Source organism: Psammomys obesus, unplaced genomic scaffold, assembly GCF_907164565.1.
Source record: "Psammomys obesus unplaced genomic scaffold, mPsaObe1.curated_primary_1811, whole genome shotgun sequence".
Classification (NCBI taxonomy): Eukaryota; Metazoa; Chordata; class Mammalia; order Rodentia; family Muridae; genus Psammomys; species Psammomys obesus.
This window is the reverse complement of record NW_026590663.1, coordinates 7,655,878-7,671,492: the sequence shown is the minus strand read 5'-3', so window position 1 is coordinate 7,671,492 and position 15,615 is coordinate 7,655,878. Positions and strand designations below refer to the sequence as shown.

The 15,615-nt window shown below is 44.8% G+C and overlaps 1 protein-coding gene across 1 annotated transcript in view; it reads right to left on the bottom strand.

The window, feature by feature from the left end:
• Snd1 (staphylococcal nuclease and tudor domain containing 1) overlaps window positions 1-15,615 on the bottom strand; it is a 397,879-nt gene that overhangs the window by 170,979 nt on the left and 211,285 nt on the right. The window contains exon 13 of the mRNA XM_055608222.1: window positions 9,093-9,203. Within this exon, the coding sequence (XP_055464197.1) occupies window positions 9,093-9,203 (111 nt within the window). The remainder of the gene's footprint in view (window positions 1-9,092; window positions 9,204-15,615) is intronic.

Below are 15,615 nucleotides of genomic sequence, written 5' to 3'. Positions count from 1 at the left end.
ACTTACACTATTATAAACAATGCCACAAGGCACAACTTTTAAATAAAATGGTGGGCAGTCTGAATCATCTGCTAAAAATTCAGAGGCATGCAACCACTGCTACGGTGGTGAAGAAGTGACGCATCTTTTGTGCCAATCTTCCAGAAGGGAAATGGGACAGAACACACTGACTTCTACGGACAGTGCTGGTGAATAACTTAGACTCAAGTGACTCTTACATGCAGCTTACTCCTCAATCTGTATCCTGCAGCCTCCCTCCTGTATCTCTGCAACCACTACTTGTTCATCTAAACCATCCATACAATTCCTGAATGTATCACAATAAGCTTGATAAACTATGTTGCCTAACAGACACAAGGCAGCTACAGAAGTGTTTACATTCCTTTTTAAAAGTTACATTGACTTATTTATAATGCAGGGGGACTGGAAGCTGGTCCTGTTCCCTCTCACCATCTCCTGGGTTCCAGGGAATCAAATTCAGGTGGTCAGGCCTGGCAACTAGCATCTTTACCCAGTGAGCCATCTCCCCAACCCAGTTATAGAAAAATGCAATGTGTCCTTTGACTTGAGTAAAGCAATACATATTTAGCGCAGGTTTCAGAAAATGCTTTTCCAAAGTAAGCTATGCTGACTTGAACCTGCTGGAATCCTCTGGAGATTTAGCTCTCTGAACTTGATGCAAAAGCAGGAGGAAGGGGAAGTAATCCTTCTCAATTTCTGGGTCCAAAGCAGGAGGGGAACAGAGACAGCTTAAGAGAAAACAGAAATGCACAAGGGAGGTTACCAGAAATTGAGATGCAAAGAAGCTGGCAAATCAAAGAAAGCTATGAAGTGGATTCACAAGCAGCTATAAAATACTGTGCATTAATGGATCAGTGTTTAATTACTCAAATTATCAGCCTTCTAAGAGATTCCCAAGGATTACAACCAAGTAGGCCAGGGTGATAGCTCATACAGTGTCAGTCTCAGAACCACTGTGCCACCTGGCACTTCAGAGGAGCAAGTGTCATGGCATTCCTGATTATCTCACCTTAGTCAAGAGCTGGTGAAGGCCACTCAGAAGCAGTAAGACTAAACCAGTAAGAGCCAAAAACTGTATGAAGGAGACCAGAGTCAAGAAGGAAGGAGTCAAGCATGCAAAGAGAAATTTAAGCTTATCTGCTTCATGCCTTGTTCTCTCTACTTATAGCCATGGTTACAACCGCTAAAGTAATGAAGATTAAATCTGCCATAAAAGGTCACATAATGGGATTTGCTTTACAGTGGTCAGGGATTGTTTATAGCTATGTTCTTCGATCAGTTATCACTTCACCGTTACAGTTTATTTCAGATTAAAATTATATTCACCGTATGATGATCTCCAAATGTGTCAACATCTCTGGAAAGACCAAGAACTTAGCTAAGGCCAGTGAGAAGGCAAACAGTGGACAAGCTCTCTGAATAGACCAGCTGCGCACACTGAAGAATGGCCACTGTGGTCAGATGGTCCAGAAAGGCAAGTCTGGAACAACATCCTCCGAAGGAAAACAATGAGCACAGCCTAATGATTGCAGGAGACATTATGTAAGATGTGCTTATTACCAGCTTATTATCTGACCATGACTGGCAGAACTCGCCACAAACCTGGCACCCAGGGGAGCAAATAAATGGGCTCCAACCTAGCCCCACTCCCCTCAGTCACCTGTGAGCTCTCACAGTTTACATCAGAACCAGGGGAGGGGAAGGACGAAGGGAGGGCACAGATCCTCTTAATATCCTGAAGGAGAAAACTCATTGGAAATGGAGGCATTACACAGCTCTCCAGAAGTGGCCATTTGTGCTGCCTTAAATGCAGATTGATTACTGCTATTTGGATGTTGAGTGCATCATCTTTTCTGAAGAAAGGGAAAAAGCTAAATTTCCCCACATTCAGCTGTGTCTTCACATCGCTTCCCCACGCCAGCTCTTTCAGTGCATTTCCCTGTTATCACATCCACTTGCAGTAGCTGATCTGCTCTATTCCGCAGCAGTGAACCCCACCCCAATCCCCACCATGTGCTGAAGCCAATTAGCAACCTCGGGACTGTAACACCAAACTGCAACCCAAAAACAGGGCGTGAGGGGCCTCCCAGACTTAAAAAGAATGGAAGCCAGCAGGCTGTTTCTGAGAGAGGCCACTTTCCATTCTCAGATGGTTTCCAACCTGCTCTGCTCTGAGGTAATGCAGCTGGCGAAGAGGCCAGACAAGTATTCACCTATTTCTACTTCCTGCCACACTGGAACGAAAAGCCAGAAGTACCTTGGTGTTACAGACGCTGTCGAATAATCGGGGAAGAGAAAAGCGTCAGGTAAAAGCTGTTTTTAACACTGTTCAGTAGTTCCAGTTTTATTCAAAGAGAATTTTCACTTGTTGAGGTCATTAGATTCAAAGTGAGAAATCTTGGTTTATTTAAAGTCATACCATTAAACTATTGAGAAGGTAAGAACAGAGGCTGAACAGAAACGACGAATATCAAGGAGACATTCTCATGGGAAAATTTAATAGAAATGAGAAATGGAATAGAAAAAGATGTAAGGCAAGCAGTGTTAATAATAAATGGGAATGAAAAAGGAAGGGCTAAAAAAACAGGCAAGAAAGAACAGGAAACAGAAAAAATAGTAATATCTAGAGGCACTACACAAATTACTTAATTCTCATCCTTCGAGGATTACACTCTTCGTAAAGAGTTAAATCTGTTCTCTTTTGTTGTTGTTCACCACCATTATTCCCAATGCCTGTGACCTCGGATATACTAGAGAGAGAGAGAGAGAGAAAGACAGAGAGAGACTGAAGAGAAGAGATAAAATGCAGGACCATCACATGCAAGAGCTGAACAACTGTTCCTGACAGCAAGATCTGCTTTCCTGGAATCTGAGTTAACCCATGTCATCTATACCTTGGGTACTGGTTGGTTTTGTGTGTCAACTTAACACGAGCCAGAGTCATCAGAGAGGAAGGAGCCTCATTGAGAAAATGTCTCTATGCAATCCAGCTGTAAGACATTTTCTCAGTTAGTGATCAATGGAGGAGGGCCCATCCCTAGGCTGATAGTCCTAGGTTCTATTAAATAAAAAGCAGACCAGTAAAGAACACCCCTCCATCACCTCCCGCCTACAGGTTCCAGCCCTGCTGGAGTTCCTGTCCTGACTTCCTCCAAAGATGAACTATGATCTGGAAGTGTAAGCTGAATAAACCCTTTCCTCCCCAACTTGCTTTCTGGTCATGGTGTTTTTGTTGCAGTAACAGAAAACCAACTAAGACACTTTTTGACAGGACATAGCAGTTCTAGCATCTCCAATACACAAACACTTACAGGGAACACACATTAAAACCCCACACTATAAAGGGATGAATCTTGCTATGTTTTCAGCTCAAGATCTTTAACAAACTGGAAATATGCCATACAAGTACACTGACGTCTTTCATTTACTAAGTCACAATGTTTTACATTGCCATTCATTCATTCATTCATTCATTCATTCATTCATTCATTCATTCACTCATTCATTCATTCATTCATTCATTGTGTCTGGATGGGGACCAGAGGACAACTCTTGAGAGAGAGATTTTTCACTCAATTGAGGCAAGGTATTTTCTGTTACCGTGTGGCATAGCTGCATACTCCAGACTTTTTTCGGTGGTTAAAAATATGACTTCTCCCTACTTCTTCAAAGTTTACAGAAAATTTCCTTGTGTTCGAGAACCCCAGGAGAGCAACTCTGACTTGAGCACACGGACAAGAGCATTTCACTCCCAGTGGCCCTGAGAACATGTCAGGAGACATGAAGCATGCATTCACTAAGCAGGGACTACCAATGTGGGGATGTTGGCAAGACCAACGTGACCCCTACATCACCAGCAGTCATCTGATGGGGGAGCTGTGGCCCTCCTACAAATGCCCACTGACACTGGCTTAGCAAACAAGATGCAGACTTTGAGCAGACTCTGACAGAACTGCCAGTAAAGGTTCCTAGAGTTTACAACGGGAAGTACTGTCAATCATGCTAGAAAAGGTGGAGGCTGATGCCTGTGGGGCCTGGAGCCTAGAGACACTAGCAAAGCAGAAGCACTTGATTTTTGTTGTTCTAAAGAGAGAGTTTGCTCAATCAGAAAAATGAGTTCTTGAGGGAGCCATGCAGAGCAGAGACGAGGGCAGGTTTGTGCTTGCCTCTCGGAGACTAAGGACAGCACCAGTTCTCTAAGCTTGCAGTGTGCCATAAAGAAGCAGAATAAACACGAGAAGCTGAGAGATAGCACTGACTTCATTCCCTGTGTCCAGAATGAAGCTAAACTCATTTCAATCTGCCCAGGTGCTAGACTGCTCATACAAGTGTTTTCCCACAGACAAGCTGGGCTATCAATTTCTTTTTTGAATATATACAGCCTACCTTGAAATCACAAAATCTGAGATGAAAAGCACCTTAAATGAATAAACACCCAACTTTGTGTTTTTCTGCAATAAGCTACAAATTCTAATAGAGTCCAGAAATAATTGAAATAGTAGGTTGTGAGCTATGTATGGTACTAGATGCCCTTAATCCCAGTATGTGGGAGACAGAGCAGGCAGAAATATGTGAGTGTGAAACCAGCCTGATCTACATAAAGAGTTCCACATCAGCTAGGGTTACACAGTGGGATGTCTCAAAAACAAAACAAAACAAAACAAACAAACAAACAAACAAACAAAAAAAGCTTTAGCTTTGTTTTTGTTTTGCTTTATTTTGTGAAATAGGGTCTTCCTATGTAGACCAGGCTAGCTTTGAACTCCCATTCGTCCTGCTTAACATAATTGCCGGGACTACAGGCATGTTACAGTTCAGAATATTTGAGTTCTAAAGAAAGCTGGACAGCTACAGGAGAGAGAATATCCACAGATGTTGTTCCTCATTTGTACAGACCCAAAGAAAGCAGGGCACCCGCCAGCCTTTGATCTGACTCCAGGCATTACTTCAGCCTGAGTAGCATATTCAAAAAAACATGCTGGAAAGGTGGGTGTGGGCACCATGACGGAACCCCAGCATTCTGCACATGGGAGCAGGCAGACTTCTACTCCTGGCCACCCTGGTGGAGCCTAAACCCTGTGCTACACTGTCAACAAGAAAACACAGTAACAACACCTCCCATGGGAATGAAAATTTCATGTTGGCCTTTCCAAAATCAAACTGGATGTGTTACAGCACGTACAGGGGATAGAATATGTGACATTTTCAGGGGAAAAAAAAAATTGGGGGAGGGGCTCAGAAACCCTTCAAAAGGAGGCAAGAGGTATTTCCTTCTTGAGTCAGGTGCTCTGCCTAATGCTTAGAACCCCGTCCAGATAACAGAGCAAACAAATCTGGGCATTAAACATTTGAATCATGCAGAACAAGAACTGATCTGGGCTGCACCCTAGGGGCCATGGGATACCTCAAAAAGAGAAACAAATTCAAGGGTGTCACAGTGAACTGTAGGTCAGGCACACCTAAATTCTTTTCGTAAAAATTTCCAAGGACAAGCAACTTGGATCTGTCAGACACTGGGACAAACAAAGTTAAGGGCTTCTCAATAGCCCACGAGAGAGAAAAGGCCCGAGTACCCCAGGAAATGCCAAAGCCTTATCTTGCCTGGACACAAGGCAATGAGGGAGGAGGTGGCTGATGATGGACACCTGAGCTAGAAAGGAAGGCTGCCTTTGGGGAACTAACAGGCTTATTTATTCTTTTAACAAAGAGATGTGGCTTCCTCCAGATGGGCCAAGCATTTGAGACATAATGAGGGTTGCCCATAAGCAGACAGGCAGCTAAATAAAGGCTCCTCAAAGGTCAGCAAGATGAAAAGAGAGCAAAAGGGAGCTTGTTTCAAGTAGGCAAGTCCATGTGCAGGCCCACAACCGGCTGCTGACTGCACTGTGCTTCCCATCCTTGTCCTTCCTCTCACTGGGACTCCCAGTGAGGGCTAGTACCGCTCTTTGGTCTCCTGACCGATAACCTGAGAAGGGCTGGTGGGGCATAGCCCCTTGCAGAGAAAGGAAGAGCTGCAGGGCCAGGAGAAAGCTCATCAGCTCCTGGGTAGGCAGCTGTGCTGACCCAAGAAGTCAGAGAAGTTAACAGGCTGCCCTTTCCCCAAAGCTTACAACGTTTCTCTGAAAGGATTAATGGCCAAGCGGCACACTGGAGAGCAAGTCAATGGAAGAGTGTGCTGTGCCACTGCTGATCCCACCAGCGATAGCCAGAGAAAAGCTGGTAACCAAGGTCAGTGGCCAGGAAATCTGTGGCCATCGCCACCATTGTGAGGAGAGAATGAAAAACAGCCTCTTAGTGACCTGGAGAGCTCACAATGACTGACTGACTCACAGGAGGGCAGCAGATGACTCTAATTTGGCCTTTGGTAAAGCCTTAGATAAAGTAGCTCAAGAAGTTTTCCTTGGGAAATTAATTCCTATTGGCTTGGTTCAGTACACAATCAAAGATTAAAAAGTGGCTGGAGGAATGATAAACAAAAGACAGTCTGTGTTATGAGAGACTTGGGGTCAACACCAAAGTCTTTCTTGTTGAGGGGTTCTATTCATGGCCCAAAAAAGGCGTAAACAACTCACTAATGAGATCTACAGAGGACGCTAAGCTGGGAGGTAGAGAAATCTAATCGACTGGGGCACCAAATCACACAGCAGAGTTCAACTGGAAACATAAAAGCTAATCCATCTAGGGAAAACCAGCCCTGAACTTGGATAACATTCAACAGATAGGCAGGATTTGGGACAGAGGCAACATGTACAAAGAACTCTGACAAGTGAGCGAGTAACAAAGACGAAGATAACGACACACCAAGTGTCAAGGGGAGGAAGGGTGCACTGAAGACAAACTGAAGTGAAACACTGTCAGCAGATACACGGCTGGGGACAGAGCCTGGCTTGATCATTTGCAAAATGAGTCCACTCTACATGAGGAATCTCTCAAATAGCTATAAAACCGCCATGACTACCTCGCAGGAATCTAGTCTTGCCTGCACTTCACCTGACTAGGGCTAACATCAAGGAGATGGCCTTGGGCTATCATCTAAGGGCTCACTAACACTGGTGCTCCAAAGGAAAACCCACTCTAGCTCATCTTGGCCATTTCTCTTAATCCTTTATGGGGCCTGTATTGCCTTTGGGCATGCCTCCAGGCCCTGAGGAAGTGGTTAATTTCTCTCTATTTACTCAACCAACAACAGTGCAAGGACCCAAAAGCCAATTTTTCCACCATCAGTCTGAAAGCAATGGCTTGACACAATTATCTCTAGGCAAGGCAGCTCACTGCTTTTGCAAGCAGGCATCTTGTTATATTACTTCAGCACAAAATCTCCACTGAAGAGGCTTGTTTCTCCTTAAAACCTGAATGTCTCCCAATTTCCTTATGTCTGCATGCTCCTTAGACAACACTCACAACAATCTTCACACTGGCTATTTCTCCCAGTGTACCAGGAGCTGGCTCTGACTTCCCTTTCCTGAGCTCCTGAGATCATAGTATGTCCACGCCTGTTAGGAGTATGTGCTTCCATGTAGCACTGTGAGCCCAGGCCTGGAAATGTGGTTCTGCATCGCCCTTTCTGCTCCGTGATCCTGCCACAGCGAAAGGCTCACTTGTTCTTCAATTTGCCTTCAGATCAAAACGACCAAGCTGCCCAATGGCAGCCCCATGTGCTCCAGCAGTTTGGTGAAAGTGTACGTCCTGGTGGGTCTGGCCTGTACAGTATTATGAAAAGTGTACTTACATTTCCCAGCATGGGGGTTTGGGGGTCATTGTATTCATATAACAGCAGAAAGAAAAGAAGACAACCTATCTTTGAGAAACACCCATTTTAAATCTACACTATTACTGTACTGCTATTATTTGAGGCAGACTCTACTTTCAGCCAATGCTGGCCTGGGATGTGCTGTCCTCAAGCTATAAAGTACTGGAATAAGAGGCACAGGAAGTCTTGCTTTTTAATGGCTACTAAGCATTATATCAAAGCTTTATAACAGTTCATTTCTAGGCAGGGTGGTTGAGAAAAGCCCACAAGAAAGAATCAGGAAGGTCACAACAGGCTGGCCTTCTGTATGATTTTCTCTAAGTACTCTCGCAGTCAGGACATGGCATAGTGTTATTAAGAGGTACATGCTGGGTGTTAAGACAATGTTCTGGGCCAAAGAGCAAGAGAAATGATGTCAATGACAAGGTGTGAAACCAAAATCAGATAATGTGTGCCCAACTGATGGAAGGCACAATCTCATAATGACCAAACATCTAGAATAGGTCTTGAGGCCCCTGAAGGACTGCTGAGCGAGACAAACCCATACAATCACTCCGACACAACGGAGACAGTTTGTGTCTACAGACTGCTGAGCTACCCACATCAGTCCAGCATTAGTACAGTTCTTACTGCATCCTAAGAGTCTGAAAACCATGGACCTGCCAGCAACACTGACCAAAGTCTTTGAGAATATGAGCCACGAGGAATGTCAATGGCAAGAAACCCAGCTGAGCACCAGCTTCTCCTTGGGGTTAGCAGCCACTGGGATGAAGGACAAAAGGAAAATGTCACAGGGCCTCTCAAACATTCTCCTGGCAGCTGCCAGAAGCGTTTGAAACCAAAACTCATTTCTTAATAAATGTTTCCATTTCCTTTGTACACGACAAGAGGTCTAGGGGTGATAAGTGGGAGAGGAGGGAAGGGGAAAGGAGGAAGGAGGGGAGAAGAGGGGAGGGGACAGGGAAGGCCTCTGTAGAAAAGACTGAGCCAAATGCATTGCATACACCGGCCAGGAGTCCCTGACAGTCCCAGGAACAGAGATGACAATCATACGTGATTATCAGACATGGGAGATGCTCCTTCCTTCCATAATGACAACATAGGATGGCCACATTCCATATGCTGCAGATTTGGGGCAGAGTTGGGGGGTGATAAGTGTATTAAATCATGGTTAGGCAGAAAGTTCAAAGTATGCCTTCCTTTTTCCACTGGCAAAAACTGGAAGAAAAAATGATTCAGACTCTACCTCCATATTGTTTCCCATTTACTCGGCTCAGGGAGAGGCACGGGTCTCAACGTGCTTAGCGGTTTCTGAACCTACCTGGCCTCTGCAGCCAGCAGCTCATCATAGTGTGAGGACCTCTGGTCATCGTCCTGCCGGTATCTGATCACGGTGGCCAGGCCCTTGCTGACAAGAGCCTCAGCAATATTTCTGTAACAGAAAAGACAGGTCAGTGAACACTGGGGCTACATATGGTTCAGTCAATGGAAATAACACAGTTAGCACCTGGAGGTCACAATGCATTCTGGCAGCGGGAGGGAGAGGCCGAGGATGGTAAGCTGGAATCCAAATAAAACTGAGTAACAAGGATCTCCAGCTCAGCATTTTTCTTGTTAGCAGCATCAGGCCCTACATCAATCCATACAGAAAGCCAGCAGAAGCTGTCTGTAAGGAGCCCACATTAGGCCAGGCTATTACAGAATGTTATAAACAAGCTACCACCCTCAAGAAAAGTCTGAAGCACGACCTACATTTCAGGCTCCTCTCCAGCCTATAGGAAAGCTAGGAGATGCCTAGTTGTCCTTCCACAGTGTTACAAACATGCTGTAACAAACATAGTCAACACGCTTCTCTTCCTGATGCTCACTGTATATCTTCCACTTTACCTAGGCTTGGAGAAGAGCCAGGAATAAAGTAGGGAGAGGGAAAAGCAGAGAAAAGCATTCTGGTATAAGAAAACCACGTTGGGAGCAAATGAAGGAGGAGGAATAAAAACAACTTTTTGGTGACAACATTGCAACTGACAACAGACCTCAGATGAGAATCTGCCTTCAAGAATTCTTCCACACACTGTGCACACTACACAATGAGGCAAGCCCCTTTAAATTGTGTGCAACTACTATCCTGAGAACAGTGCATAGGGAATGGCACTCAAATGACTAATGTCGCTCTTTTCTCTGCGGCCTGGAAAGAGAACTTTGTTATAAAGAGCCAACTGGGGGGGGGGGGGGGGGGGGGAGACCAATATGAATTGTTGGAAGTAAGAGACATGATATTGTCGAGGGGAGTGGTGGTTATGTCTTTCTTTGTGTCTGTCATAACTACACCAAAGGCCCCACTCGCACCATCTGGTTCGCTGCCCTTTAGGGAGAGGGTCCAGTAAGCAATAGGAGACTGTGCCATATGCTGTGATTTGGTACTGCTTGAAAATAGAGCTAACTCTTAGCACACTGGTGAGCCTCGGCAGGTGATAGTGCAGGCAGGCTGGCAGCCCCACTAAGCAGAGCTTGCTTAGACCAGTGAGGACTCTGCACATCTCAGCCCGGGAGGACAGCCCTTTCAAAGAAGCAGCACAGATTACGGTGGCACGGAAAGAAGGGAAAGATGCTGTGGCTGGTTCTGCTCTCATTACATAGCCCTCTGCTGCCTGTTTATCTACTGCCAGCACGATATTAATATCTCAACCCGCCATGGAATTAGCACTTCTTGCAATCCACTCCCACAAAGAGGCTGCTCTGCTGGCCACCCCTCTCCTGAGTCACTGCATACGCGTGCTGGCAAACGCTGTCATTATCACAGAGTTGTGTTTGGCAGCATGGAGGGAGCAACAGCCCCAAATCAGCAGATGTAGATGTTGATTCACGGCGAGGATTTTAGCTAAGGTTGTCTCCAAGGAGCCCCACTGGGGCAGGAGCTCCATTTCTGGCAGGGAAGGCTCCACCCAGCAAAGAGCAGTCAACTGGAACTCTGGGGGAGGGGCTTACAGGACAGCTCCGCTTTTGACAGGCTGAGAAGTCTTGGTGGCTTTAAATGCCAAGAGAATAAAGAAATGTTTGTTACTGCATTCTGAATTACTGAACATTGACATCTTACAGTCAGTGCATGAGGGCTAGAGGAGAGAGCTGGAATGGTAGAGCAAGCAAGGCAATTTTCATAAAAACAAGCTTTGATATGAAAATCTGGAGAACACTAAGCAAAACAGCACAAGTGTTTAATGATCCAACACATGAACGCCCTTAAATTAATTCCCAGAATTACTGAGTACCTGCCAGGCCGACAGAGGCCGTGGGTGCTACTCATCACCCCTGCCCTCCTCATCCCATCGGCAAATGTTTACAAACCAATTTAAGCCTGCCACTAGACTTAGATTCCCAATTCACTCCACGCCCTGCCCACTGCTTTCCTTTCCCCTCCCCCTAAAGCTCCGCAGCTCTTAGCTTCTTTTCCTAATTACAGATTTTCCCTGAAGGAAATCTGCCAGTGCTCAGCAATCCGGGAGTAAAAACACAGGAAATAATAACACTGCCATTACTGAGCATTTACTCCATTCCAGCATATGAGAGTCACATGTGTTTCTCCTCGATGATAAAGCACCAGAGTGCATCCTGCAATAACAGGGCAACTATTAACTCACTGTCTGCTCCGACAATGTGCTCAGAGTGTGCGGGGTTCCTATCTCTCTCTCTCTCTATCTCTCTATCTCTCTCTCTATCGTAAAATTAGCTTGTTTAGAATAAAAAAATTTAAGTAGAAAAAATTAGAACAAGTTTGTTTTAAAACATCTAAAAATTGAGATACCCTTTAAAGCCCCAGAAATCTCCTAGTCATTTTGTATATACAGTGCTGGAATTCTTAAAGGATTTCCCTAGCCAACTCTACTGAGCACAGAGAAAAAGGACAAAAGGTTTTATAGCCTTTCTCTACTTTTTTTTGTCTCTTTTCCATTATCTGAGATCACAACTGGAAAAAAGAGTGGGAGCAAGCACAAACAGAATTAGTCTAGATCTGGTACTGACTGTCTAGTTTACTTCTTCTGGCAGCTAACAAAAAGCTAGGAAGATTTTCTCCTGGCAAAAGATGGCTAGAGCCTAACATGAGTGCCTTGATCAGGTGCCCAAGTAAGTAAAAAGAGAACATTAAACCATATTCCGTGACATTATATTGCTTTCTTGAGTGTGTCAGTAATTCCACCACAATTACATGTCTGGCACAATGGCTAATTCACAATCAGCACATAAAAAGAGACCTAACACGGCCTTGGCTGTCTAACATGACATCATCTCTCTCTGTATTGGCCAGAAAGAGAACTAACGCTGGGACCGAAATGCTTTTCCAAAGCAAAGAAGACCTAAGAGCTCTATTGAACACGAACTCTTGTCAGGGGTTTGTAGAAATCACATGGCAAGGAGTCATAGGCAGGCTTTCTCAAACTGTCGATGAACTAGGCATCTTCTCAGGCACTCCGTTCCACACTGCACGCAGGCTACAGGAAGCCCAACTTCCCTCTGGAAGATAGTTTCACGCCATCAGGTCCTGTATTCTACACAGTGAGCCCAACCTCTCCCACTCCCCCTCACACCCCGAGACAGGCTTTCGCTGTGTATCCTTTGTGTGTCCTTTGGTACTTGTTCTATAGACCAGGCTAAAAATAAACAAATAAATAAATGAATGAATGAATGAATGAATGAATGAATGAATAAATAAAAATTTGCTTGCAGGGAGCTCTAAGCATTTGAGCATATTTCTGTCTGCCTTTGCCATGCCTCTCTAGAGTAACAGAGAATAAATCAGTGAGTAAGAGCGCTGTCTGCAACTGGATGGGCTGCTCCACACCACATGCGCAGTTTCTAAGTCTCCAAAGTTGCACACTGCACAGAGAAGGTACACTCCTCTTCAACCATCTGAGAACAATGTCGGAGCTGCTTTGCTATCAGCTCCCAATTCTTAAGTGCACAATTTCTGTAAATCAGGTCATTTTCCCAGAGCCACAAGAGAGCAAAATCAAAATATTAACAGACTAACCACCCAATCCACAAACCAACATTCCTACTGGAATACCTACAAGGAAGAGGAGTTACAGTATCAGCTCAGGGGTGTTCCTGAGTGGAGGCCTGAAGCTAAGCACCAGCCAGCCTCCACACTCATGGTTCCACAGCTGCTACATCGAGTGACATTTTCCTCATCGTTATTCCCTAAAGAGTACAACGTAACAACCACTTAGCAGTATTTACACTGGAATAATGATAGTATAAGGAATCTGGAGGAAATTTAAAGTATAGAGCAGGATATGCACAAGCTATATGCAAATACTATGCCATTTTATACATAGGACTTGGCTCAGGAGTCTGAGGATTTTGGTTTGTGGTGCAGTGCCCCACAATCAATCACCCCCAAACATTAAGGAACAACTGTACATTTAGGGTATGCTGGGGTTTGTTTGTTTGTTTGTTTTACTTTCCTCCTTCATTTATACATATGGATCTATGACAAAGTTTAATTTGTAAAATAATACAACAGATGATACGGTAATAATAAAACAATTAAAAATACGCTGTAAGGCTAGAGAGATGGCTCAGAGGTTAAGAGCACTGGCTGTTCTTCCAAAGGTTCTGAGTTCAATTCCCAGCAACTATATGGTGGCTTACAACCATCTATAGTGAGATCGGGTACTCTTTTCTGGCATGCAAGTGTACATGAAGACAGAACACTATATACATAAATAAATCTTTTTAAAAAATATACTGCAATAAAAGAGACTTGAATATGGTTGTTTCAAATCTTCTTTATGTTTTCACCTGTTTTACTGTCAAAGAAGCCCTTGGGAAGCTAAGACAGGAGACTGCAGAGTTTGAAGCCAGGCTGGCTGCAGCATGGAACTGTCTCTAAAGAAGTGCATCAGAATTGCTGGTTATCACTGCTACTGTGATCTGTGGGACCTAATAAGTCAAAATAATAATTACCTGGAAGCAAACACATGGCAGCATCACACACTCAGCTTGAAAATCCAGACCCCTCCTAACTGATGGCTAGGGGGTAGCATATGGCCTTGTGTGTGTACAGAGAATGGGCAGGACAATGCACCCCGCAGTGTGGGGCAGGATGGTGGAAGTTCATGACTCAGAGCGCTTACAGACGATTGCTGCTGGACTGTTAGGTGTCGTAATTGTGGACTGCAGCTGACCAAGAGTTGCAGGCACTGTAGGTAAAGAGGGGAAGTGTAATTCAGAATCAGGTGCCCTGTTAAGGCTCTGTACATCTTTGAAATGGAACCATCTATCTTTCTTTGACAACACAGAGTTGAGTTTTGTTTGTTTTCGTTTGGAGACAGACTCTCTGTGTATTCCTTGGCTAGCCTGGAATACAGAGAAATCTGCCTGCCTCTGCTCCCAAGGGCTAAAGGCGTGCACCACCATGCTCAGCAGAACCAGTATTTTTGAAGCAGATAGGCCAGTTCTTTTGCCTTTTCTGTTCTTTTGTGATGGAGACAAGCAGTACAGACAACACACTGGTAATATTCCATTTGATCCCTGGTTAGAATAGACCTGCCAGGAGTCTCTACTGGAAAGTTGCTCTTCCTTTCTGTATTAATAGGCAGTTTGTGAAGAAAGCACTGTGAACTATATAATTTTAACTCTCATCTAACTCCCAAGTTATCACTGATTTAGTTCACTTCCTATCAACTTGCAGACTCTCATTTAATATAAAGATATAATCCGCTGCTATTGTTCTTTGTTTTGGTTTAAAATTGTTCCCAACTCTGAAATAAGGGCACTCTGGCTTCAGATCCCTTTGGGCAGGTCCCTATCAATGTTCCCTCTCTTCTAGCATGATGTGTTTCAGGCTTCTATTGTGTATCTTCCTGAGCTCTGGGATTAGTACTAAGGGGCCTGCACATGCAATCTACTATTTCTATATACATTTATTGAAAACCGTATGTGGCAGTCAGGAAAACATCATGTCTCTTGGATCTCTGACCACAGGAAGCACAACTGACTGACAGTATGACTACTGTGCCCTAAAATCCATCACTGTTTTGTTTTTAGCCCGGGCTATGTTTCCCATCAGCAGCTACTAGCCAGTAACAGCCCAGGAGAGACATTGGGCAAGTCCATGACTGAGAGACATAGACTCCTCTGACAGTTAGTCTGGACTTGACTTTGTTAGTCAGCTATAACGGAATGTACAAGACTGGACAATTTAAACAGAAAAGACAGTTATCTGGCTCCTGGTCCCAGAGGCTAAGAAGCCTGAGAGCTGGATGCTGTGTCTGTCGAGGTCATGCTGAAATCAGAAGACAGTGCTAAGTGGGCACTTTTAAAGAACCCAGCTGGTGAGAACTAACCTGTTCCAAGCAAACCATGTTCATCTACTCACTCAGAATGGGCCTTTATGAATCAATCACCTCCTTTTAGATGCTATTTAGCAAAACTGTTACATGTGTTGTTCCCAAACACATGTAAATTCAGAAGGATATGTTCAAACAACAGCAAAGATTCACTACCAGATTTGAGAAAACTCTCCCTATACCATCCTGCAGTTTAGGCTCTCCTTCTTCTTCTCCCTCCTTCTCCACAGGAAGCCACTCTGGTCCCACCCCTCTCACAGCTTCCTCCCCATTCTCCTCCAGAAGAGACTTCACATTGCTTGCAAGCCCGTCCTTCCTGGCCCCTGCTTCGTGGAGAAGCTGGACCCCGCAGGCACCTGTGCAGCCAGCGGCCCTCCTTTCCCAAGCTGCAGCATCAAGCGCCAGGCTTGCCCTCGGTGAGTTTCCCTGCGGGAGCCACACCCCTCATCAGAGCCAGCCTGTCCCGCTGCTGCCGCCTCCTCCTGCTGTTTAGGCTCT